The 27,227-nt window shown below is 41.0% G+C and overlaps 3 protein-coding genes and 1 long non-coding RNA gene across 4 annotated transcripts; all 4 read left to right on the plus strand.

The window, feature by feature from the left end:
* Positions 1 to 1,167: 1,167 nt before the first annotated feature.
* Positions 1,168 to 21,134, plus strand: LOC122659724. The gene is made up of 3 exons (XR_006332535.1): positions 1,168 to 1,178; positions 7,870 to 7,877; positions 21,058 to 21,134. It is a non-coding gene; the product is annotated as an uncharacterized LOC122659724 (long non-coding RNA).
* LOC122659715 (uncharacterized N-acetyltransferase p20-like) lies at positions 2,240 to 2,796 on the plus strand. Its single transcript, XM_043854826.1, has one exon. The coding sequence runs from the start codon at positions 2,253 to 2,255 to the stop codon at positions 2,793 to 2,795; it is 543 nt and encodes a 180-aa protein (XP_043710761.1). The 5' UTR covers positions 2,240 to 2,252; the 3' UTR covers position 2,796.
* Positions 5,784 to 6,374, plus strand: LOC122659705 (uncharacterized N-acetyltransferase p20-like). The gene has a single exon (XM_043854815.1). The coding sequence runs from the start codon at positions 5,784 to 5,786 to the stop codon at positions 6,354 to 6,356; it is 573 nt and encodes a 190-aa protein (XP_043710750.1). The 3' UTR covers positions 6,357 to 6,374.
* A 3,622-nt stretch (positions 21,135 to 24,756) lies between the features above and the next one.
* LOC122643819 lies at positions 24,757 to 25,407 on the plus strand. Its single transcript, XM_043837397.1, has 2 exons — positions 24,757 to 24,884; positions 25,066 to 25,407. The coding sequence occupies exons 1-2, from the start codon at positions 24,773 to 24,775 to the stop codon at positions 25,371 to 25,373; spliced, it is 420 nt and encodes a 139-aa protein (XP_043693332.1). The 5' UTR covers positions 24,757 to 24,772; the 3' UTR covers positions 25,374 to 25,407.
* Positions 25,408 to 27,227: the final 1,820 nt, after the last annotated feature.

The following is a 27,227-nucleotide window of genomic DNA, read 5'->3' on the forward strand; positions in this document are numbered from 1 at the left end:
TTCGATTTTAGTTTCGGGTTCGGTATTCAATTTCGGTTTGGTTTTGACACCCTTATGTTTGGGTGGGGATGGGAGTGTGATTGTAATTTTACTAAAATAAAAAAAAAGGGAATTGGAAATTTGGAACATGGATTGGATTGGACCCGACTCATCTCATGGCTGGCCCCCACCATAAGATGATAAGAATGAACTGAGCTTAAAAATGTTTGGCGATTATAAACGTAAGTAGCCCTGACATAACGAAACCAATCTAATGGTCAATAACAAATCACATATCAAATGGTCCGACGGTTCTGAAACATAGTGGTCTGCATCGGAATCGAAGCCTTGGGTCCCTTTGATGCCTTTTTTCTCCATGGAGTTGTCCTGGATAATTTTAAGAAATTTTGCCTTTTCTTGATTCACTAGAATAATATCCAATTTTGCAGATATAATGAATCTCTCGCCCTAAAATATTATTTTATTTTAGTTTTATTTTTTGTGTATGATAAAAAGAAAATTTATTGAGAAGAAGAGCAACTACAAGTCTACAAGCAATGTAATATGTATTGCAAAGATGCAGAAGCCAACGGATTGATAAGAGGCCAAACAATTGGGAGCTCAACAAAAAGGACCAACGTAGCCAAGGAAATCCACTACAGCATTGGAGGACCTTGGACAACGTTCGTGCAAGCATTATTCTTTGATCATGGATCTAAGTATGCAGTAACTTGTCTGCATATATGCTGTTGCATGCTCGTTTGATCTTTGTGTATTCTATTGTATAGGGCTGACGTTCTCTATGCCGCAACACCGCCTGTGCCCAGACACATGGGCCTGCCATTCAGGGGGGCAAGGTGGTCATTCCGCCCATCCCATGGTCTGGACGCAATCTGTGCCCTCGGCACAGAGAATATTTGGGCATTTTTTTTCTGATCAAAGAATTATTTTAATATTTAATCGTTTGACTAGGTTAAAGGTTTCGATCGGTTTATCGATTTAGACCCACCGATGGTTTCTCGATTAAAATTGAAACGAACCAATTATTAGACTTCAAAATTAAAATCAAAATCAAGTCAATTACTTAAGGATTTGATTTTAATCAACAGGTTTTGATTTAGGTTTATTGATTCAACTAGGAATTTTTATCCTCTCAAGTGCAATGCACTGCCCAGTGCATCTCACTCGAGAATCCGACAGTAACTGGGCAATGACATCTTTTTATCTTCTCGTGTTGGAAGTGATTTTTATCTTCTCACTGCAAGGTAGTGCACTACGCTTGAGAGGATAAAAATCTTTCAACTGGTTAAGCGTAACGTGGGTTGTGAGCACTCATTCCTAAGTCCGAATCATCGATTTTCATCATCTCAAGTGCGGTGCACTGCCCAATGCACCACACATAAGAATCCTACTGTAAAAACATGGGTAGTGACATCTTTATATACTCTCAAATGTTGGGGGGGGGGGGGACGGTTGGATTCTTAAGTGTGGTGCATTGGGCTAAGGGTGTCAAATTCAAACCGAAACGTTTACCAAAACCGAACTGTTTAAGCCTTTTAACAAATGGTTTGATTATGGTTTCGAAATTGAGACCATTTAACGGTTTGAATTGAATTGATTAATCGAATAAACCATTTAACACTCTTAAATGTACATAAATGTACCAAAATCAAATAGAAGTTGTTTACGGAACCGAATCGAACTATTTAAAACCAAAACCGTGAAACCGTTTAATTCTGGTTTCAAAATTAAGATTATAAAAATAAATGATTTAAACCAAACCAATCCATTGAACCGAAATTGAACCGTTTAATATCCTTACATTGGACAGTGCCTCGCACTTGAGAAGATCAATTTCACCGGAGCACCTGCCAGTATGTGATCTAGATTCTAGACTCCTATTTATTTCTTGTCTACCCCAAACTTTCAAATCATGCTGACGTAGGGTGGCGGCCAGCCATCGAAGCAATTTCTAGTCATCTTCCTCCTCCTACATCTTGGATTTGGATCCTCTGCGGCCTGGGTTAGAGCAGCGGTTGAACTCGTCGTTCAACCATTGAATTGATATAAAATTCACGTGACAGCTGTGAGTTGAGCGCAGCACGATGACCGCTCAACCACAGGACATAGAAGATCCAAATCCCCTGCATCTTATCTTTCAATTCCCTTGTTATATAGACCTATATATACTAACATGGTAATCAGGTAAATTACTCCTATCAAAACCCAACTCAGATCCTCAGTTATAAGTTGTAACCTTGTGAGAGAAGATCATGGAGGAGGAAATTTCCGAGTCGTCTGACATCTCACTGCGACCTCTACAACTCTCAGACTTAGACGATTTCATGGTGTGGGCATCAGACGATCGGGTGTCTCGCTTTTGCACTTGGAACACCTACACTTCTCGAGAAGCTGCGCTGAATTACATAAAAGAGACTGTTATACCCCACCCTTGGTACAGAGCGATTTGCTTGAAGAACAGAGTGGTTGGTGCGATATCAGTGAACAAACCCAGATCCGGCGATGATGACTCTTGTAGGGGCGAGTTGGGTTATGCGCTGGCCGCCAAGTACTGGGGCCGTGGGATTGCCACTAGGGCAGTGAAGCTGGTGGTTTCATCTATATTCAAGGACTGGCCTCATCTGGTAAGACTTGAAGCCCTTGTGGATGTTGAGAATATAGGGTCACAGAGGGTCTTAGAGAAGGTTGGGTTCCAAAAGGAAGGTGTCCTCAGGAAATATCTCATTGTTAAAGGCCGCATTTTGGATTTGGTGATTTATAGTCTTCTCTCTACTGATCTAAAGTTTGTGACTTAAAATGGTTGCTACTTCTCTCTACCAATTTTATTTTAAAAAAATTGTGTATTACAGTTTGTAATTAATTTAGTGGCAGTATTTGACAATATATTTCTATTCAAGGAAAAAAATTAAAATTTAATTTTGCCTGCTAATAATGTTGTTTGTTCAGATCTAAGTGTAAATAAATCACCACCCGTTAAGGTGCTACCTAAACGGAAATGGGAACGCAGCAGAAGATGATCTCGTATGGGTTTGGTTATAAGCTTCACGAACTCAAATGATCTTAATCTTCGAATATCTTGTCAGGTTTCTCCACAAAAAAGAGAACTCCCCCTCATAAATCCACGGGAAGAGACGGAATCCCATAAAGTACACAATAGTAACTTGGTGAGCAAGATTAAGAGTAAGAGAGAGGTCTCAATGGTGCAAGAATTACAACTAGGTTTTAGAATGACTTGATTATATTTATCTATAATTAGTCCCTATTCCCTACCTCCTCATAGTGTTCGACTCTAAAGAGGTCACACACAAAGGAAGAGACCCAAAGAGGAAAGGTCACCTCATTAAGGGGCCAACCTAATTGGTCCAATCAACTATCCCAAGGGTGGGTGCCAATTAAACCCTAACTAGGTCTGCCTAGGTGCGGTTAACACTAAGATTTGATAGTTGCCACTCCACGACCACTACCGCCACCACCATGCGACCACCACCATCACCCCCTTACTGGCCCCACTGCCATTACCCTCTCCCAACGATATAATGATGCAATGAAAAAAATTTTAATTTCTTGATTGAAAATTTATTTATTGACTATTTGATGAATTAAAATAAAAATCATACAAAATCTAGTAAGACAATAAGAACGTATGAGCTAAGCTTGGTCCTAGAGGACCCAGGCCACCAATGAATTTTTTTCATGTCTTGTTCCCTGTCTGGTACAGTGGTCCAGTTCCACTCATAGGAAGACGAAAATGACGTTTTAACCTCCCTCGAGTAATGTGTTCTAACACTTACAGCCGTCTCAAGATTATTATCTAGATTTTCCTCCTGTCATTGAATATGCTGCTTCTCCAAGGAAAAAAGGAGGTCCGGGGAGAATTCATCATCAATGGAGTAAAGAGATTCCACATCTGCATCTCTGTCATCTAAAGCATTATACTGGGTGAGCATATGCATAAGTTTGGCCTTTTTCTGTTTGTCTGGGCAGTTCTTTGCAAAGTGGCCTGGTTTGCCATAAGAGAAACATTTGTTTGTGGTCTTACCATAAAACTTTTTCCTCTTAAAATATTTGTATCTTCTGCCTTTCTATGGCCTGGTGGATGGTCGAGAGTGCTTGTGATGATAAGATGGGGATCTTTTGATCTTGTGCCTAGAAAAATGGGATTTCTTCTTTGTAGGGCAATTGCAGTTCTGGTCTTTGCATTTGATTTTCAGCAAAGCGGTGTCACAAGTATCCTTGAGCTTGTCAGTGGTCTTTTCCCATGTTTTGAAGAATTGTTGTTGGTCACACAGTCTTTGGAGAGCTGTTTGGATTTCCTGGTAGAGACGACCAAGAGAGATCTGGTGCAATTGGAGTCCTTGGTTGTGGAGGTTTTTGAAAGCATCTTTTCCCAAAGGTTCTGGAAGCAATTGTTCACTTTTGACGGCGCCCTGTTACACAGGTGGCCTCAAAAGATTTCAGAATTCCATGCTTGGCTCACTGTTGAACTCCTCCAAGACGGAATGACCCCACGCGCGACTATCACCAAGTTTTTAGCCCGCACTCATGGTACCTTCCGAGAATGGTACATGTCCTTAGGTCCATACCGACAATTACAATGGGTCCAGCTCAGTGTTGATGAATTTGTCCTTCAACTATACAATGAATTCATTGGACCGTTGGAAAGCAACAGAGTCAAGGCCAGAGAAGAGTACTTCCAGATGAAATGTTGTTCTTTCCAAAAATCAGACCTTGAAAGACATTTCACTCGGATGATGGATCTGGTGCAATTGGAGTCCTTGGTTGTGGAGGTTTTTGAAAGCATCTTTTCCCAAAGGTTCTGGAAGCAATTGTTCACTTTTGACGGCGCCCTGTTACATAGGTGGCCTCAAAAGATTTCAAAATTCCATGCTTGGCTCACTGTTGAACTCCTCCAAGACGGAATGACCCCACGCGCGACTATCACCAAGTTTTTAGCCCGCACTCATGGTACCTTCCGAGAATGGTACATGTCCTTAGGTCCATACCGACAATTACAATGGGTCCAGCTCAGTGTTGATGAATTTGTCCTTCAACTATACAATGAATTCATTGGACCGTCCCCCCCCCCCCCCCCCCCCCCCCCCCCCCCCCCCCCCCCCCCCCCCTGGAAAGAACACAAGTCAGGCCAGAGAAGAGTACTTCCAGATGAAATGTTGTTCTTTCCAAAAATCAAACCTTGAAAGACATTTCACTCCGATGATGGATCGCTATTATATTCTTGGCGGAGTGGATGATATCAATATGAAATGGACCACTGTACTGGACAGAAAACAGGATACAATAACCAAAAAGATCCTGTGCAACACTCTGCCTGAGCTGCATGTGCAGTGCCAGACTGAGTGAGGCATGAAAAGACCGCTTCACCCCTGCTCGGGCAAGGCGCTTAGGCAGAGGTGAGACGATCTTTTCACGTCTCACTCTGTCCAGTGCTGTATGTGCAGTCCGGGTAAAGTACTGGATAGGAGCCAAGGAGCCAAGTCCACACGATAATGATCCGGCCACCAATCCCCCTCAAACGCTTGTTTCTTGCTTAACACGTTTACTTGTCTAAAAAGATTCGATTTTATTTTATTTATTTATTTATTTGATGTACTCTGAAAAGCTTCGAACCAAACGGTCAAACTGGACTGCGGGTGACCATCGAAGCAATTTCCAACCATCATCTTCTTCTCAATGTCCTCTTCGCTTCCCTCGTTAAGGAGTGTTATTAATAGGGTGACGAAGAAATTGAAATCCAATCATTTTTCAAACCCAACCCGCAGGTCATGGATGGACCTTCAATTCCAATTCCAAATGAAGAGAAGAGGGAGGAGGGAATTTCCTATTCCAATATCTCTCTACGGCCAATAGAACTCTCAGACTTGGACGATTTCATGGTTTGGGCAACGGACGATCGAGTGACTCGCTTCTGCAGTTGGGAAAGCTACACCTCTCGGGAAGCCGCCCTAGATTACATCAAACAGAACATTATTCCTCACCCTTGGTACAGAGTCATCTGCTTGGAGAACCGGCCGGTCGGCGCAATCTCGGTGATACCAGGATCCGGCAACGATAATTGCAGAGGCGAGCTGGGTTATGTGTTAGCTTCAAAGTATTGGGGGAAAGGGATCGTCACAAAGGCCGTGAAGCTGGTGGTGTCTTCCATATTCAAGGAGTGGCCTCACCTGATGAGACTTGAAGCCCTTGTGGATGTTGAGAATCCAGGATCACAGAAGGTCCTGGAGAAGGTTGGGTTCCAGAAGGAAGGTGTTCTAAGGAAGTATCTGATCCAAAAGGGCAGCATTCGGGACATGGTGATGTACAGTCTTCTCTCCATTGATTCTAAGCTCGTGGATTAGAATGGATTTCTGGTTTTTTATCAATTTCTCAAGGGTGTTTGTTTGTCAACAATTTCTGGGTTAAACAAAACCTGATTTAAATAATATCTGTGTGGCGGTGTAGTTGGATGATCCAATTTGTTACTGCGAAATTATTCTGATCTTTTACCACAAAAAAAAAGGGTAAAGTACACGTGCACCCTTAGAATGCACCCAATATTCTTTGTACCTCCTAAGCGGCTCAATATTCCGCGTACCATCCCTCAATATTCCAGGTACCACCCCTGCTTTACACCCCAAATGCCACATAGGTCTAATCCGTTAAATACCACTGTTAGATGATAATTTTTTGACCGTCTTACCCTTTGCTTCAATTTCTTAAATCCGAAAAGACATAAATACCCTCACTTATTTGTTGCCCTAAACTAATTGAAAATGATCAATTTAACCTTTGTTTTGTTTTCATAAATGAAAAAAACCTAATTGCCCTCACTTATATATTACCTTAACCTAATTTGAAAAGACTATTTTACCCCTAAATAATTTGTTCCTAAAAACCTCAAAATGCCCCCATCTTCCTCAAATCAACATCTTCTTTTACATACCCACCACCACCATGCTTCGATTTTCTCAACCGTAAAGCTTTGTACACTTCGGTGATGGAAAGGAAAATCTCCTCCACCTCCACCTAGAGACGGCTCTCTTCGTGGAGAAAACCCTTTTCTAACCCACATAAGAAAGTTAAAGAAAGTCTGCAAATGTAGGGATGTTTAAGGTAGAAATTCAAACCCTAACCATCTCAGCAAGAAGCAGTGTCATGAGGGAAAATGAGAAGGACATGAAAACGTTAGGAAGAAAGAAAGCTTAACCTACTACGTATATAGATTTTTCTTTTTCAAAGCGAATAGTGAAGTTGATTAGCAGAAATAGAATACAGAAATCAAAGAAATAAGCGAACACTGGTGAGAAAAAATCAATAAAATCGATTCTCATAGACAGCAAACTGCGAGAGAGAGAGAGAGAGAGAGAGAGAGAGAGAAATCCGTACCTAATGGTAATTGTGGATGCAAGAAATCCGGCCAATTTGTCTGCTTGGCGTGAATTGTCTGCCCGGCATCAAGGGTTATCGATCTCCTCTCTCTCTCTTGCGTTTTCTTCTCAAGTCATACCAGAGAGGAGTAAGAGAGTTTTGGAAGATGGACGGTTTTCAAAAATTTCAGATTTGGACTAGGGTTTGGATTGAAGGGCCTCGAAGGCATTTTTTGTTTTGATCACAAAAGAAGAGGGTGAAGGAAGAAAGTTCTTAGTGGTGGTGGAGGTGGAGGAGATTTTCCTCTCCATCACCGAAGTGTACAAAGCTTTACGATTGGGAAAATCGAAGCATGGTGGTGGTGGCGGCGGTGGTGGTGGTGGTGGGTATGTAAAAGAAGATGATGATTTGGGGAAGATGAGGGCATTTTGGGGTTCTTAGGAACAAATTATTTAGGGGCAAAATAGTCTTTTCAAATTACGTTAAGGTAATACATAAGTGAAGCCAATTAAGTCTTTTCATTTATGAAAATAAAACAAAGGTTAAATTGGTCATTTTCAATTAGTTTAGGGCAACAAATAAGTGAGGGTATTTAAGTCTTTTCAGATTTAAGAAATTGAAGCAAAGGGTAAAACGGTCAAAAAATTGTCATCTAACGGTGATATTTAACAGATTGGACCTATGTGGCATTTGGGATGTAAAGCAGGGGTGGTACCTGGAATATTGAGGGGTAGTACGTTGAATATTGAGCCGCTTAGGGGGGTACGGGGAATATTGGGTGCATTCTAGGGGGGTACGTTTACTTTACCCAAAAAAAATTATTCTGATCTGTTTTTTCTTTTGCTTGGGGAGTGGTGAAGGGGGGGGGGGGGTGGGTTGTTGTTTGGACTTTGGAGTGGGCTCTATCATGGATACAAAACTGGGATTTGGATCCTCTGCGGCTTGGGTTGAGCGGCTCAGTCACATGTCGCCACGTGGATTTGATGCAAATCCAATGGTTGGTATAGCTTGACATTTTGAAATTTTGAATGGTAAATTTGAATTTTGAATTGAATGTGTCTAACAACCATTGGATTTGCATCAAATCCAAGTGGATGCCTGTGAGTTTCGCGTAGCACAATGGCCGCCCAACCCTAGGCCGCAAAGGATCCAAATTCCCAAAACTACCTAATGCCTAATGCATAATGCATGCATGGTTCAAGAACTCGGTGAGATCTTGCTTAAAACTCGTTTTTTTTTTTTTTTTTTTTTTTTTTCAATTAGCGAGTTGAGATGGGAGGCGAAAAACAAAGTTACACGGACTCGGTTAAGATCTCGGTTCGACTGAGATGTGGACCAAAACCATGTTTAAAAAGGGAACGATCTAGACTGAGACAGCCAAGATCTCAACAGAAACTCAACTATCTCAATGAACTTGACAGAGAATCCAGTGGTGAGCTAATTTTTGAGTTTTTGCCACCTTGTTTCGATGAAAAACTTGTCAAAGACGTCAATTAGCATTTTACTTGCATCACACTTGCAATATTTGTCACAAATCATCACTATGGCCATGACTTCGACACTCGGAGCATTGGGTCAGGGATCGATCCCAACCCATACATGCCTGATGGCCGTAGTAGTGGATCGATCCCATCCCATACATGCCTGATGGCCGTAGTAGTGGATCGATCCCATTATTCCCATCGCAATTGCCTCTTCTATACCCTACGATAGGATACCTTCGGATAGCTAATGACAACACTTATTTAGGCCGTGTGGTAGACTACACGTATTTTTTTCAGCAACACTTTAACATGAGAATCCTATGTGGCACAATTTGATCCTTACTTGCTTCGGAAACATGGCTTAGAAGGATAGAGGTATATCATATATGTTAAGATTGATGTAAACTAACCACTTTACATTTCTTTTCTTTTTTTTTTTGGTGAAAACCCCACTTTACATTTCAATGCTTATTTAGGTTGTTTTACATTAATTAAATGCTTTGATTGTTTTTTATTATTATATTATGTGTAAAGTAGAGTTAGTACATCGTCCCCTACCAACCTAGGGTTTGAACTTTGAAGTGAAATTTCTATTTGGACATTATTTTTGCAAAATTTGATAGTACCATTGTGTTTATTGGCTTAAAATAGGGTGAGTACCAAGTTTCAAGTCCTAACTAGGTCTAAAACCCACCAAAACTAGCCTTCGAGTTTAAAAAAAAAAATGCACCAACTCGCCAAGATCTAGACCCAACTCGATTTTTTGACTAGGAGAAACCAGTATCGAAACTAAGTTCCTGAACCATGAATAATGTATAATACTGGAGAAGTGTTTAAAGAAAAGCCTAATACTAACATATTCAAATGTTTCTTCGTCAGTCATCACCCACCAGTAATCTAATATTACTCAGCTTCCAATAGGGTTCCATATGAATGAGTTTTTTATTTGGGAATTGAGATTTATTAACATAAGGACAAGTTCCAATAGTAGTTAAATTGAACCGAAATTTTTTCTTCAAAAAAAAAAAAAAAAACTAAAATTTGGGGAAAGGTTTCGTACACGGTCGTGTAACCCGTGTACGAAACTTTTCCCCCCTTTACTTTTTTTTATTTTTATGAAAACCCCCCCTCCTCTTTCCTCTCCGTTTCCTTCTACCATTCTTCTCCGTCACCGGCTCCCATCCCCCCCTCCTCCTCCGGCTCCAGCTCCCTCTTCCCTTCCCTCCCTCTCTCTCTCTCTTCCACATACGGCTCCTACCCTCCCGCCCCCTCATCTTCCACAACCCTCTATGCCAGCATCCCCCCATCACCTCCTGCTCCCTCTTTTCCCCTGCAACTTATAGTTTTGAAATTTTAAAGCTAATTGCCAGTGCTGTATCTATTGAAGATTTGGAAGATTCGTATGCTGGTATACTCCACTTCAAATGTAAGAAGATAATAGGAAGTATTTAGAATAAGAATGCCTATAGTGCATAGTGATTCTAATCAAGGCATAACATCCATAACAAAAAGATGAGTAACAGCTTTTAATCTGGTGTTCCATACCGAATGTCCTGAAAAACTGCCATAGAGTACAACAATGGACACTGTCAAAGCTAGGAACCATAAATTTTTATTTCTGTAATGTCTTAGGTTCAGTTGTCAAGTTTTAACTAGTGTTGGAGGTGAAGAGAGATGCCGACCCAGGTCTGAGGGTATAGCTTCCAAGAACTTTACCAGTGGCACAGTTGAGAATACTGGCACCTTCAAACCATATAAACTTGCAGGCAAGGAGAACATGCAAATCAGGCAATTCATAATCTATTAGTTGGTATAGCAGAGGAATGTCAATGGTTTGGCTCACTGCCCTGTTTTTAAAATCAGATGCATAATACAGTAGAAGAAACACATTGATCCTAAGAACATTGTGCTACCAAAGTTTTTTCAGTAACAGTTATCCAACATAATTTTTCACCCTCAAGTGCAGGAATTATTTTTATTTTTGGATACTAATACAAGAATAATTCAAATCAAGAAATTCAAATAGGCTTTTTAAGTGCATTAAATGGCTCACAAAACAATGTGAAATGTCACAAGACTAGTCTGAGGGGAACCTGAAAGAGGAATTAATGGAAACCTTGGGTGAACAAGGATGGGAAGGGAAGAGGGATGCTGGCATGGAGGGTTGTGGAAGATGAGGGGGCGGGAGGGTAGGAGCCGTATGTGGAAGAGAGAGAGAGGGAGAGAAGGGAAGAGGGAGCTGGAGCCGGAGGAGGAGGGGGATGGAGCCGGTGACGGAGAAGAATGGTAGAAGGAAACCGGAGAGGAAAGAGGAGGGGGGGGGGAGTTTCGTACACGGTTTACACGACCGTGTATAAAACCTTTCCCCCTAAAATTTTGAAGAAGCCTTTTTTGTTTCTTTTTCTTCGATGAGTATTACCGGTGGCTGCCTGGTTTCAAATAGGAAAGCTACTTTATTTTCCACATTTGAGTATCTCATTACCAAATTAGTCGGTCACTGTTTCGATTCACAAAATTAATCAAAACAGTGACTTTCACATAGGGATGTAAACAGATATTTGAAAATCCATATTCGATCGACTTTCGTATTCGTTTAAGAGAATCTGAATCCGTCCAAAATTAATGGGATACGAATATGATAATCCCCTTATTCGACTGATTATTATCCTATTCGTTTAGCAATCCGACGGTAATAAAATATCAGAAATATATCTTTGTGTCCGTCTATCACTTTAAGTTACTTTATTGGATTTTGTTATCTTATTTTTATAATTTTATAAGTTAAGCTAATGTGATTCTTTTTCTATATTTTCTATTGGTTTATATATATTATTTTATGTAATGTGATACATGGAATCACATGTTTATATAAGAAAATCAAAGACCAAGAAGAGTAGAAAAAATGGCAGTTACTAAACTCTCAAGTCTCAACCCTAACCTTCATCATAAAAACGGCAAAGATGTTAATGGATAGTCGAAAATTCATATTCGATCCGTGTTCATATCCATTTAGGAGAATCTGTATTAAAAAAATTAGTATCCAGAAACTATTCAAATCCGTCCGAAAACCGATATGGTATTATCCAAATTCGTCCAAATATAATTGGATACGAATATGATAATGCCACTATCCGACCGAATTCGATCCGTTTACATCCCTACTTTCACACTTAACCAAGGATATTTTTTGCCATTTTTACCCCCAACTACCCTCCACGGCTCTCTCTTATCCGATTACCCTTCCCTCCCCTCCTGCCATCGCCCTTCGCTTAATGGAGAGGAATTCTTTATTATTATTATTATTATTATTAAAAGGCCAAAAGTTCTCAGTGTTGGGGCGTAGGCTGCGCCCAAACACATGGGGGTGGGCGAAATGACCACCCTACCCCCTGAATGGCAGGCCCATGTGTTTGAACACAAGCTGCGCTGCGGCACAAAGAACATCAACCCATGCTGCAAATCAAGCCACTGCGGATGGCCACGACCTACATGTGCTTACAGGTGGCAGCGGTGGGAGTAGGGGAGGAAAAGAACAACAAAACTGTTTGCTTAGGTACTCACAAAAATAATTTCTAGAGTTTCTTTACGCCTGAAGGAGAATAAAAAACAATAATCCTCAAATGGAAGAAAAAAATTGAACAAGACACTAGAAAGCAATCATCCTCAAAGCTGAGTCCCTCTTCACTCTCTTTTAACACGGAACCACACAAACAGAGACTTTTTTTTGGTAAAGAGGAGATTTATTGAGGGGGTGTGTACAACTAGTGACTTCACTCGCACGAGCTCATGAAGCCACTTGAATGGAATGTGGCCAATCCCACACACACAAGTGACAGGGGCCTTCCTTGCTAGGGCATCGCAACCATATTCATAGCCCTAGGAACACAAAAAAACCACGAAGAGAAAGAAAGGACCAGACGCATGCACATCAGAACAAGATCTTCTACCTCCCACAAGGGGGTCTTCTTTCCTTCCACCATAAGAAACGCATCCTGTTATCGTTTCAACCATAATATCCTCGTAACCCATCTCCAAGGCAGAAGTCAAAGCACCACGGATGGCTAAAACTTCACCCGAATAATGGCGAAGCAGGAAGGGAAGGACCGAGCCAAAAGAGGGAAACCGAATGGTCTCTCGAAAATCACTCCAACTCCACCTTTAGACTTATCGGAAGGTAAAGCAACACACAGTCGCTCTTGACAAGTACTTCCACCGGCGGTGAAACCCACTTGCTAAGGTGAGAGAAGCCAATAGAGACATTAGTATGGCTGGAACCAAGAACCTGATTTGCCGAGGAAAACTCCAGGAACGCTTTATTCGCTACTTGGATAACTTCCAAAGGAGTCCATTCCTTCCTACCAAAAGTGAGGTCATTGCGAGCTCGCCACAGGTACCAGCATATAAAAGAGGCCTTTGAAAGGGACTCACGAGCCACCATCTTGTCCTGCCGAAACCAAATTTCCCACCCTTTGATCCAATCAGCTAGCCTAGGATTAACACTAGGGGGGGAGAACTGAAGTGAAGAACCAAACCACACACTTCGAGCAAACGGACGATCTAACAAAATGTGATCACCGATTCACTAGGAGCACCACACCTACCACAGCTTAGGATCAACATGAATTTGCCTAGCTCAAGACCGAACCAGTGGCTATAGCTTCATTGATCGCCCTCCGAGGAAGTTTTTAATTTCACGCGAGACCGAATTGCCCAAATCCTACGCCAAACCGAATCCTCAATGTGATCCCAAGACCGAGATCTAGAAGAAGAGGCCTTAGCCTAGATAACTTCCTCCTCCTTCTTCGCAAGCATACAGTAGGCCGATTTTACTGAAAATTTCCCTCCTTTAGAAGCTGCCCAGACTTGTTTATCATCTCCAGCGAATAAAGAAAGGGGAATATGAGAAATGGCCTTCACTTCTGTCGGTGAAGAATCGAATTTAAAAAGCTCAACCTCCATTTTCGAGTAACCGGATCAATTAAATCTTCCACAATCGAGAGGTTACAACCAATCGGTTTAACGAATTGCGGCCGAGGAATTTGGGAGGGTAGGGACCCACTTGTCATCCCAAATATCAATCTTGAACCATTTCCAACTTTCCAAACTAATCCTTCCAAAAGCACGTCACGGCCCACAAGAATGCTTCTCCAGCCCCAAGAAGGGCGATTACCAATCTTTGCATGCAAAAATCACAGTGAGGGTAATAGATAGACTTTATAAATTTACCAATTCGCATCCGGGAAGTCCATAACCGCCAAGCAACTTTTGCTAACAAAGCTTGATTCAAGTTTCGAATCCTTGAGGCCCAAACCTCCTCTAAACTTAGGCTTACACAAACGATGCCAAGACATCCAATGAATTTTTGTGTCTCCTCCTCACCCCCAAGAAAACGAGAGGAGGCCTTTCTAATCGAGTCATGGAAAGAAGGCGGGAGCTTGATATGGGAACCGGCATAATTTGCCATAGGGGCGACCGCGAGACTTCAATAAAATCTCCTTACCCGCATGAGATAACAACTTTTCCTTCCACCCTTGCTGACTTACTTAAGGTCTTTTCTTTGATATCATTGAAGACTTCCTTCTTGGACACCCAAAGTGAGTCGGCAGGCCCAAATACTTTGTCGGCCCATCCCCATGCTTTACTTTCAAGATTCTTGAAAACCACCTCTTGATTCTATCATGGGTATTAGGGCTGAAAATAAGGCTGGACTTACGTGATTTATAGGCGCCCTGTGGCCTCGACAATACAAGTCCAAGCAATCCTTCAAGCAGCTTAACTTCCTGTAAATCAACCTTTGAAAAAAGAAGGCAGCGTCCGAAGAGGAGATGAGTGACATGGACTCCTCCTGTTCGAACTCATACCCCCTTAATTAAACTCGCACTCTGACGGCTGATTAATTAGGGATCGTGCTTGGGAGCACAGAATGAAGATAGCGGAGAGATCGGGTCTCCCTGCCGAATACCCCTAGAAGGGAGATCGCCCCTTTAACACAACCATTTACCAACAAATTATAAGAAAGCAGAGTGATACACAGGCCATAATAAGGTTGACCCACGACGCCTCAAGCCCACTTTAGTAGCATACCTTCAATAAAGCTCCACTCAAGCCTATCATATGCCTTACGCATGTCGAGCTTTAGAAATTTTCCCTTCCCTTTCTTCTACTTCTTAATATAATGGAAGACCTCATGGGCGACCACGGGATGTTATCAGAGATAAGCCTGTCTGGGATAAAGGCGATCGAGGGGGAAATAACTGTTCACGGCCCCACTTTAGCGGTCAACAATCGCCTTTGTAATGACCTTAAAAGTAATGTTACATAAGTCGATAGGCCGGAGCGATCAAGCACTCTCGGGGAATCAACCTTTGGAATAAGGCGAGATATAAGTCTTATTTAATTCCCTTGGAATTACCCCAAGATAAAGAATTCCACAACAAGAGCCAGCAAATCCTCTTTACCAAATCCCATTTTTTTCGAAAGAAAACTAGGAGAGACCATCAGTGTCCAGGAGACTTTAGGGGGCCATTCTAAAGAGCGCACCATGGACTTCCTCCATTTTTGGAACCGAGCACAAGATATCATTGAGGTTTTCACTCACAACCGGCTGAACGCACCCAAGACCAAATCTAGAGCATTATTATTAATAGGCTCAGAGGAAAATGAGCTTTAAAATGATTACAAAGGATATCATTTACCTCTTCCTCATCAGAAGACCAAACACCATTGGTCGCTTTCAATTTTAGAATCTTGTTGTGATGCCTTCTACGGAGAGTGGTCACATGGAAGAAGGAAGTATTTTTATCACCTCCTTTTAACCAATCAACTCTGGATTTTTGGCGCCAAAATTCCTCCTCCTTTTTCAGTTCAATCTCTAAAAAATTCCTTAACTCAGATTCCTTCTCTTGGGAATAAAGAGAATGGGGAAGGTCTTGAACCTGCTCCAATCGGGACTTTAAAGATTTTATTTTCTCAAAAATATTACCAAAAACTTCATAATTCCACTTTTTGAAGACCTCACGGCAGTGGCTAGTTCTCCTCGAGATTTGCTTTGCCATCGGACCTGTAGCTGGGATAGACCAAGCCTTCTTAGCAACACTTTGAAACTCCTCATGGAAAGTCCACATGGACTCAAAACGAAAAGGTCTTCTTCCTCTACCCCTTCCTCCATCGGTGTCTACAACAATAGGGCAATGGTCCGAGCTAACCGCCGACCTAATAAAAACCGAGGCATTATCAAAGGCTTGCCTCCAGGCGAATTACACAGAGAGCGATCAAGTCTGATCCGATATTTGCTGCACCTTGTCTTTTATTGTTCCAAGTAAATCTAGGACCATTGAAACCCATATCCATAAAGCCACAGCTCTGAAGAAAATCACCGAAAATCTCACCATCATGCGTAGAATTCCTCGATCCTCCTTCCTTCTCATGCCAGGCAAGGTAAGAATTAAAATCCCCAAAGCACACCCATTTATTACCCTGATGATTTAGCGCAGCAATACGATCCTAGACATTTTTTCGTTTGTGCTTGCACAGGGTCCCGTACACACAAGTAAGGAAGAAAGACGGGATATCCTTCATACCAATCTCCACATCAAAGAAATTTGTATCAGCCGACATAACTGAGAGAGTAACATTCTCCTTCCACAGCAAAGCAAGACCACCTGAGGTGCCAACAGGATCAACAAAAGTACAGTGTTTGAACCTGCCCTTTTTTTTTTAAGGTTCTCAATAACTTTTCTTCTACTTTTAGTCTCCATCAGAAAAAGAAACTCCGAATTTTCCATTTTGAGGAGATTGAGCAAGGAATGAACTATTGCGGGTCTCCCCAGCCCTTGACAGTTCCAGCCGAGGAACTTCATTGCTTCCCGTGGAGCTGGTGCTCTCCAGCTTCCACCGGTGTATCCCTTAAAAAAGGCACAGCGGACTCAGATTCTTCAAAACTCATTTCAGCATCCGTATTACCAACTGGGAACATATCACTGCTTCTCAGTCTCTTTGGTGGCTGTATACGTTTCTCTATAGGTGAAGGATGGGCCGAGAAGGAGAGAGAAGAGCTCAGATTATGGTTACTGGGTTGGACCGACTGGGCAGCAGGCATATTCGGGTATGGATTTGACAAAGTGCAGCCCGACAGGTGGGGGAGGAGATTTGATAAAGCATGCATCAACTTCGGGGTTTGGGGGAGGGTGGTAAGGATGGAAAGGATCTGATTATTCAAAGAATCAGAAGGGTGCACGTGAGGGTATGAGGGGTGAGAGGGAACAATGGTGTTCAAGGGTGATATTTAAAATGGGTTGAGTGGAAGATTCCACATGGGGAGTAGTTATAGCATATTGGGATCTTACCCCTTCCCGAGAATAATTCTTAGAAGGAAAGTAGAGTTAAGTTTGGGGAGATTGAGAAGAATATGGGTTCAAAATATTCACTGAATGAGACTGGAGATTTGCTTGCCGAGAAGGAAGGGATTGAGTCTGATTTTGAGAAACTGTCCCAAGAGAATGCGAAAAATCCGTGGGCACACCAGAACTGCAGCCAGTCGCCTAAGAAGAACTGTTCTGCCGATGGTACCGGCCTTGGGACAGAGAAGACTCGCCTTCATTCTGCAGCTTGGGGATGATCACAATAGCTTCTTCCACCAGACGGGCATCCGGACTAGCACATCTGAGACTGGGAGGAAAATGAGTTTTTAAAAACTCAGGGCAGGAGGTTAACCCAGTACATTGGTGCACCTGAGGATGGGTTGTTTCATCCTCAAAAGATGCCCGGCACCTCGCTTCATCATGACCAATCTTCCCACAGTAATAACAAAATAGAGGGAGGCGCTCATATCTGATCATCACTACTTGATCAATACCAGTTCTTCTCTTTATTCGTAGAGATTTCTTCAGAGGCTTAGTAACATTTAGGTTAATACGAGCAGGGTAGTAACTGACTCTCTGACCTCCTCTCACGACATTTATAAACAGTAACTTTGAAACTTCACCCACCTTGGTCACAAGCTTTGATACTAGACCATGATCATTTAACTCCTCAGGGAGATCATGGATCTGCACCCACATTTGTGTAAATGAGAACGACCAATCCTTTGTCACCTTCCACCTTTCTAGAACAATCAGATTGCCGGCGACTGTCCATGGCGTTTCGTTTAGAACGTTTACCAGATCCATACCATGCTTGAACTTGAAAAGGTACGTATCAGTCCGAAGAGGAGAAACTTGAACCGGCAAGGAAGTATTCCAAGCGTTAATGAGAGCTTCAGTTATAACCTGCTTTCTATAACGCCTCCCAGGAAATATATAGCCTGCCAAAGTGAGAGATTCAATGTGCGCAATTCTGTCCTCTAACTCATCATCAACCATGAAGGTGTCCTCTTCCTTAGAGTCTTCATCCTCCACAGTCACCTCCTCCGGGACATCACAAACCAGAGATGTTGAAGGGGGTGGAAGGGTTAGAGGGATACCATCCATGGCCAACAGAACAACGGAAGGGACAGCGAAGGAGAACGAGGGGGAGGAAAATGGAAGAAGGAGAAAGCTACTCACTCCAGAAAGGAGGAGAACGGAGGCACTCCAGAAAGGAGGAGATCACAAACAGAGACTAAGAGTGCGTTTGGTAACGTTCAGAACAGTGTTCTGAACAGTTCTTTTGTTCAAAAAGAACAAAAAAACGCCATTTTATGTTTGGCTTGCCGGGTCGTTTTTTTGTTCTTTGTAGAACGAACCGGTGGATTTTTTGCCAAAAGAACGTTCTTTACAGACCGTCTTGGAGACGGTCTGCAAAGAACAAAGAACGAAAGCTTGAGCAAATATCGAGCAAAACCCGTGAATCGTCAGATGCTTGAGAAAGAAACTTGCGAAGAGGAGGGGAAGAGAAGAGGAAACGAAGGAGACCACCCCATAAGAGAACCTGCAGGTACCATGCCCTCTATCTCTCTCTCGCTCTCTCCCTCACGCTCTCTCTTCCATTCTCTCTATCGCTTCCTCTCTCACCCTTTATCTCGCTCTCTCTCTCACTCTCTCTGTGTCTCGCTCTCTCTCCCTCTCTCACTCTCTATCTCGCTATCTCTCTCTGTCTCTCTCTCCCCTCTCTCTCTCGATCGTTATTTTGTGATGATCTCACCAGGTCTGAATTCCCTAAAATTTGAAGGATTCAGCCGAAAGGTATGATTATGGATTTGTTGAGAAAATTGATTTTTAGGTCTGGATTTTTAGGAATGGATGTTAGGGATTTTGGGGATTTTATTCATACATAATGTGAATTTTCTGGTTTGTTTTTAGGTATGGATGTTATGGGTATAATGGATTTTGGGGATTTTATTATCTTTGAGTCATTCCGATTCTTGCTTTTGCGCCTTTCTTCTTTCCTCTCTCGTGATGATTTTATTATCTCTCTGTCTCGTTCTTTCCCTCACTTCAGTTTTTTTGTCTCGGGATTTGGAGCAACAACTTGAAGGATTCTGCGTGATCCTCTCTACCACGACCACTGCGCAGCGCGGTGTGAAGGTGACTCTCTCTCTCCCACTCTCTGTAAGGTAGCGAGATCCGTAGCTCTCTGCTTGTCTCTTTGTAATGGCTGTTTACTCGATTTAGTTGGGTTTTTTTTTGTTTTCTCTATTTACCGAATAGAAATTGCTTTGTATTCTTGATTTTGAATAAATTTTGAATAAATTTTGTATCCGATTTTCTTCCTTATGATTTTATCCTTCTATGGTAATGCGAGTCAGTGTTCTTCTCTATTTGCTTTTTTATTTCTTCAAAAAAAAAAAAAAGAACATTTAAATTTTTTGAGCAGATGATCTCTTGATTATGTTGTAAGTTGAGATTGTGGGTCTCTGTTGTTGATGGAATTCATGGAGTTTCGATTGGATATTACATTGTATTATCTTTCCTTGCTTGTTTTGACTGAACTCTGTTGGATATGAAAAGTAAACTTACTGTGCATGGGTTTATGTTGGTCTCGCTTCATAAAATTCAAGTATAATAAAATGCTATAAGCTCATCTCATTACTATACTAGTATGAAATCCTTATTATCTTTCCTTCCTTGCCTAATAGATGATTTTTGAATTATAGGGCTGTGATGGATCCATTCTGTTTACAAGCCGACCAGATTGTATGTTTTTTGCATGTATAGACTGGTGGTCCTAGTAGGAAGTACCACCTTACCACAAAAAAATAGTGGGAAGTACTCTTGGGAAGAACACGATAAATTAATTAACAATACTTTATCCCTGTGTCCCCTAATCAATGAGTACTTGATGGGTCTTTAGCTCAAATTGGTAGAGCACTTGGAACATGACCATGTTCCAAGGGGATGGTGGTTCGAATCCACCAAGGCCCAATTTTTATTCAACTGTTCATAGCATTGTCGGTTATGACACTAATCCACATAAGAACCCAATTTTAATGGCATTTTCTAAATTTGGTATATTTTTATAATTACTTTGGTTATGTTAATGAGATATTTTAATTTTATGCCAAGGTAGGTAAGAGAGAAAAGAATTTTACAAGTATTTATTGGTGTAATTTAGAAGGAAATGGCAATTTTGTAATTAACATCAAATAGGGAAGAACAGGTTTTACCAAACACCATTTTAAATTACGAGCAGCGTTCTTGAGACCGTTACCAAGCAGTCATTTTTGGTCTCGAAGCGCCGTTCTAAACAAAGAACGCAAAAGAACGTTCTTAGTCAAGAACGCCCGTTCTTTGTTCAGACATTTACCAAACGTAGCCTAGCGGTGAAGGAAAGAGTGAGAACAATTGAGTGACTATTAATCCTTGGGCAAATTTCACGGACACCCCCTCTAAGTATTCAAAATGGCACGGACTTACCAAACTTGGTCAAAGTGGCAACCTTCTCCCTGACGTTAAACAGGGTTACAACCCAAAGTTAAAATGTCTATTTTAACCCCATTAGTTATTTAAAAAAACAAGATGAAATATCCATTTTAACCCCAAAGTTGAATTGTCCATTCTAACCCTAAAATATCAACCTTCCCCCTTCTTCCCTCTTCTTCTCTATGCCAACAATCTACCCCCCTCCCCCAAACCCTAACTCGCTGCCAGCAGCCCCTCACCGCTCCTTTCATCTCTCACTCATCTCTCACTGCCTGAACCTGATTCAGCCTGATGTATTCATACCTTAATTTTCCCCATTTTTTGTTTTCCATTTCTTTCTGGGTCCTCCAGAGTAGTCAGACCGCGAGGAGCAGCAGCTGTTCATACACGGTGAGCATAAAAACGAGCTGCTCACTAGTAAGATTCACCCGAGACAGAAACAACCTCTCATTCGACGAAGCTTATGATAACCAGGTCTGCATCGATGATCACTTCTTCAAATTTTTATTAACTGTTTGTTCTCTTGAAATTTCATATTCTTAAAGGAAATGATTAAAGGAATATGTATCTATTTTGATATCTGATCTGATCTAATCATCTGGGTGGATTAGGTTTATGCCCGAAGGCTGGACGACCCATCGTCTCAGATTTTTGAGCAATGCTTGACGGATACGTTTCAGATAAGAGGGCCATGTACTGATGTACCTACCAGATTTGTTATCTCTATCTGCTAAGATCCGGTTATGATGGTAGGAAGCCGGAGAGAGTGAAGGTGTACAAGGGCCTTCTAAGGTTTCCTTTAATTACAACACCTTCATTCCCAATGGAATTTGGTTTGGTTTCAATCTTTGCAATTCCATTGTCAACCAGAGTTCATCCTTCTTTGTTTGTGTCAAACCTAGATTTTCCAAGAAAGCTACAACGCCAAGACCAACACCATCACCCTCTCCCTCTCGGATTTTATGCTCTTAAGTTCACATCGAATATTCCGGCAGGTATTGAGAGATGAGAGGAGCGGTGAGGGGCTGCCGGCAGTGAGAGGGGGGATCAAGTTAGGGCTTGGGGGAGGGAGGAGACCGTGAGGCAGATAAAAAGTTAAAGGTATTATTGGGAGTTCACCCTGTTGAAAGGGTAATTTTGCCATTATAAAAATATTAACAGCAGCTTAACTGCAAAAGACTAACGGACTGAACTTAGTTGAAATATAATAATAAAATAAGGGCAGTCTTTGATATTTTTTCAAAGTTTGGTAAGTCCGTGACGTATTGAATACTTAGAGGGGGTGTCCGTGAAATTTCCAATAATCCTTTAACCATGAATTTTCCTATTGACACCTTTAAAGTGTCAAATAATTTGTAACCTTACATTTTTGCCTTTTTGACATGACATGGAGTTTTTTTTTTCCAATGAAGTTAATATTGTCATTTCATATGCATATTCGAAAAATATGCTTAACAATGACAAGTTTTGATAATGACATGTCACTTTCAACTTATTTTTGAAAACCCTTTTATACCCTTATCTTAAAACCCTTTTTAGAATAAGATAAAGGGTCAATTAACAGAAATTGTCAAGTTATAAGTACACCTATAGAGTGTCATTCAACCCTCCCTTTCATCAAGCTTCAACTTAATTGTTACGTTCTGATTGAACCATAATTCTTCCAATGGATATTAGAGAGAGAGAGAGATAGAGAGAGGATGTAACAACTGTGGAGAGAATAGATTGTAACAATGATGGACGGGAAAAGGGCTAAGATGCGGAGAGAGGGATCCGACGATCAATAAATACTTGCATGTAAGATTTGATTACACAACACTAGTGTGTAGATCTTCTTCGTTGTACTTTTTTTCCCTTCAATAATTCTATAGCTAATCCAATAATGTGGATCAATTTGAAGGAATTGTTCAGATCGGAAGCCCAATTCTGAACTCTTAAGGCTACGTTTGGTTCCACTCCCCATATCTTGATTCTATTGATTCTTAATCCGTGGAATCAATTTGAGAGTGAAATTATGTTTGGCATGTCCGTTGCAGTTCTTTGCTACCACGGATTGAATCGATGCAAAACCTCTCCAAAAAACAAGAATTAAGGAGCATTTTAAAGATGCTCTTTGCAATCCAAATCAAAAAGAGAGAAAGGAAGCCTAACCGATTTTCACCCTTGATCCCAATAAAACAGCCCTTCCTTGCCTTGATCCTTCACTCATTCACAAGTAAATCCGGATTTATGCTAGAAGGATCATCAATTGAGGCAATTTAATTACTGAGAAAACTCATGGAAATATATAGAGAGGGCAAGAAAGATCTCCACATGGTATTGATAGATCTAGAAAGAACCTACGATAGAATTCCTAGAGAACTAATCTAGAATATTGTAGAGAAGAGAAATGTGTCATGTAAATACATTGACATAATTAAAGATATGTATGTTGATATGGTGACTAGCATTACAACATCGCCGGGGGGGGGGGTGAGGGGGAAATGTAATGAATTCTCAATCTCAATTGGGTTACACCAAGGATCAACCTTAAGCCTTTGTTTGTCCGCGTTCATCATGAACGACTTAACCAAAAACATACAAGATGAGATCCCATGGTGCATGATTTTTGCAAATGATATTGTTTTGGTAGATGAGACAAAAGCAGAGATTAATGCAAAAGTGGAGGTACGAAGAACAACCTTGGAATCAAAAAGTCTGAAGATAAGTAGAACTAAGACCGAATATATGGTGTGTAACTTTAGCTGCTCTAGGATGGATAATGAGGTGGTGAATATTGATGAGAGGAAGATCTCGCAAAGTGACCACTTTAGATATCTGGGATCAATCGTACACAAGGAAGGCGATGTAGATGACGACATCATCCAAATGATTAAAATAGGGTGGATGAAGTGGAGAAATGCAACCGGAGTTTCGTGCGATCGACGTATCCCTTTAAAGCATAAAGGAAAGTTTTATAGGATTGTCATTAGATCAGCTATGATGTATGTGGAGGCTACTGGGCGGTGAAGAAGAGTCATATCAATAAACTGGGTGTTGCAGATATGAGGATGTTGAGATGGATGAGTGGGAAAACTATGAAGGATAAATTGAGGAATGACCATATTAGAGCCGAGTTGGGAGTAACTCCAATACATGACAAATTTAGAGATAAGAGTCGTTTGAGGTGGTATGACCATGTTCAACGAAAGCTTCCAGAGGCCCCAGTTCGGAGAAGTGATCTAATCTTGATTGAGGAAACCAAAAGAACCAGGGAGAACCTAAGATAACCATAAGAGAAGTGGTGAAGAAGGAAATGCTTAGCTTAGGCCTAGTTCCTGGTAGGACCTCAAATAGAGTTGACACGAGAACAAATATCAATGAGATCGACCCCATTTAGTTGGACCATAATGATGTGATGTTGTTGTTGTATTACACTTCATCTCGAGACCTAGAGCGGAATGTTAGACAGTTAAGAATCAATACATAGCTAAGAAGGGACGATGCCCTAGAGTGTATGTCGATGTTGTATGCCCCCACTTTTTTATTATTATTATTTTATTGACTCTTCTAAGATGTATGCTGCCGGCCCATTAAGTTGGGATATCGCTATGATGTTGTTGTTGTTGTACTCATCGATCAGAAATTAATGAGCATACCCATGTAAGGGGTAACCTCCTCAATAAGACAGCACACTGACTGGGAACTTGTCTTGGGTTCTTCCTTAATTACCCATAAAATAAAATAGAAATCAGCTCAAAACCCAGTTCTGTCTCGCCGAGACATAATAGAGTTGCAGAGTGTAACCAATTATATCAATTCCCACAACCCCACTAGTCTAGATATTTTTATTTTTTACCCTTAATCCTTTCTATAACACATGGCCTTCTAATCCTTCCAATCTTTTTCTATTCTTTGAAAAATAGTTGTCATTGGGCCCTCTAATAGCTCACCAGTCACCTCTCACCACCGTCCACACACTTCCACCACACACCAGCCAGATAAGGTTCAGAGCCTCTCTCTCTCTCTCTCTCTCCTCTCTCTCTCTCTTAAGGTTCACAGAGTCCAAAGCACAAACACATAGATCTAAGATTCTAAGGTGACTGTATGTCAGTATGTAGGATGGACAGATTGATAATCAATCAAAACCTAACAAAAGTAGTAGCTCTACTTGTCCTCTTGGTCGCCCAAGTCTGTTCTAGTATTATTTGTACTTCAGGTAAGTATATAATATATACGTAAAGAAGAGATTAATGGTCTCTGAAACTCCTCACTTTTCTTTCTCTTTTTTCTTTTTCTGCTGTTTGTGTTAATCTGGGCAAAGGGCCATAACCCATTTGGTTCCTTAATTGGGTAAGGAGATATATAGACAAATTAACAAACACTTCACATGCATGCAGGAACTTGTCGCAACGAGTCGATACAGATAGGAAGAAACAGAGGAGAAGGGGGGTTATTAGTACCGATGGAGCCGACGAAGCATCAGATCTACTCGGATGGCATCAGCAACGGAGGTGGGAGTAAAGGACGAAGGTTGGCACCGTTTCAGCTATGCTTGCAGTGTAGGTGCTGCGCGGCAAGTGGGGATCCAAGCACTTGCGTCAACATGCCCTGCTGCTTCGGCATCGATTGCCAGCTCCCTGACAAGCCCTTTGGCGTCTGCGCTTTCGTTCCCAAGTCTTGCAATTGTACCACTTGTGCTACATAAAACCCTGAATCAGTGAACGCGTCATACTTGATATCATATACTTTTCTCTTTCTCTATATACATGTAAACTTCACAGGGAGGAAGGAGAAGAAGAAAAAAGAAAATACTATAAATCTTATTAGTAGAAGAAGAAGAATATATTCAAAGGGGTTTTTGGATTTCGGGAGTGATAAATCAAAAGCTTCTAATACTGGTTGTATAAAGTTGGTTCTCCATTAATGGAACTTAGCAATTTATGGTGGAATTCCAATACCTTAATGCTAAGATTCCACCATTAATACACAGTCGTTGAGAGTCGAGACAAACCGATTAAATTTTAATTGGCTGTCTGGAGTCTCGAGGCAAACCGAAACTGGCGGATGCTTCCGGTCATTCGGTGGACTGCGCAGAGACCATTATAGAGGGAGACGGTTTCTCTCTATCTGCTCCGCAAGTGTGGCCGTATGCTGATCCGCATCGATGTAACAGTACTTAGTAAGTTCGCGTTTAAGAGCACCCATCTCATACACGTATTAGACACGAGTTAAACATCTTTAATACTTTTTTTTTTAACTTAAATTCAGTTTTGTTAAAAATAAACAAAACTCAAAACTTAAAAGAAGAAAAAACGCAAAACAAAATCCTCGCATAATACGATTTTGGTCTTCTTGTCTTTGAACCCTAGCTGTCGACTGCCTCCATGCCATTCACCATTTTCATCTTCGTTTCTCATTTCAGTTCAGGTGGCCGAAGAGACTTCCTTTGAGGCTGAATACCCCTTGTCCCCTTCCTATTATCTGTTCCCATTTCAGTTCAGGTGGCCGGTTAATTGCAGTTGGATAAATCGGTGATTGTAGAGGCGAACAAGCCCTGTTCCTCTTCTTCTCCGCCGTCTCCGTTCGCCAAACGGTTATTTTCTCTATTTTTTTTTTCCTACTTCATCTTTGTGTGGTTTAATTCACAGAATAAAATTTTCATAAACAAATATCATTTGAGTAACATAAGTTGACAAAACTACTATTTGATGCAATTGATCATTGACTATAATTCTAATGCCATGTGAAGTAGTAGACCATTAAGCACAAACTTGGCAACAGGTCATCTAAGCTCTACATATGACTATATAAATTTTTAACCTGCTACTAGGGCACATGACCTTCCATTGGTGATGTTAGTTCATCTTAGAGATGAGTTCATTGTTGTGAGCTAACCTTAGAGATGAGTTTTCTAACACAATATATCTTTTTTTTTTTTTAAATGTCTGATGAGATGCTTTTATTGATGTTTTGATTTGTTAAATGATAATCTTATGAGATGTAATAGGGGATATTATATTGTGTTTATTTTAGTTGTGAGGTTTCTTTTTGATAAAATCATTGTCTATATGCTATTATTTTGTTTATTAGGTGGTGCATGTCTTTACATAGTGAATATATGCCCGTATTTTTGCTTATAGAGTGGCCTCATTAAACAAATATCGTATTATTATCGTATGCGTTTTATTACGCTTGATTTTTAAAAGTATTATTGTCGTCTAGTCCGTTTAATTGCCGAACGTATTCGTTTCTGTTCAGTTGTCATTCCCAAACTTACTAACTAAGTCCATGATAAGAGTAAAATACTAAAACGCTTCAAAAATCAATTGTTTTTTTTTATTTAAAGAATAAGGCAAAAACCATCCGATACAGACCAATCAAGTTAATTTGTATCAGCACCAGTATGAACCGAGACTGACACTGGTACCAAGGGTGTCAATTGGGATGTTCCCAGAATTTGGGACGGATTACTATCGGTATCAATACCATAGGTGCCAATCCCAGTACTGTTCCATTTAGTAAATGAGATCAAATTTAGGTCCCAGTCTCGACTATTAGC

This window comes from Telopea speciosissima, chromosome 1 (assembly GCF_018873765.1).
Source record: "Telopea speciosissima isolate NSW1024214 ecotype Mountain lineage chromosome 1, Tspe_v1, whole genome shotgun sequence".
Lineage (NCBI taxonomy): Eukaryota > Viridiplantae > Streptophyta > Magnoliopsida > Proteales > Proteaceae > Telopea > Telopea speciosissima.

Coding starts and splice junctions, on each gene's coding strand:
- LOC122643819 (XM_043837397.1), top strand. CDS start 24,773: ATGTCAGTATGTAGGATGGACAGATTGATAATCAATCAAAACCTAACA. Junction 24,885..25,065: donor TAGTATTATTTGTACTTCAG/GTAAGTATATAA, acceptor ACATGCATGCAG/GAACTTGTCGCAACGAGTCG.
- LOC122659715 (XM_043854826.1), top strand. CDS start 2,253: ATGGAGGAGGAAATTTCCGAGTCGTCTGACATCTCACTGCGACCTCTA.
- LOC122659705 (XM_043854815.1), top strand. CDS start 5,784: ATGGATGGACCTTCAATTCCAATTCCAAATGAAGAGAAGAGGGAGGAG.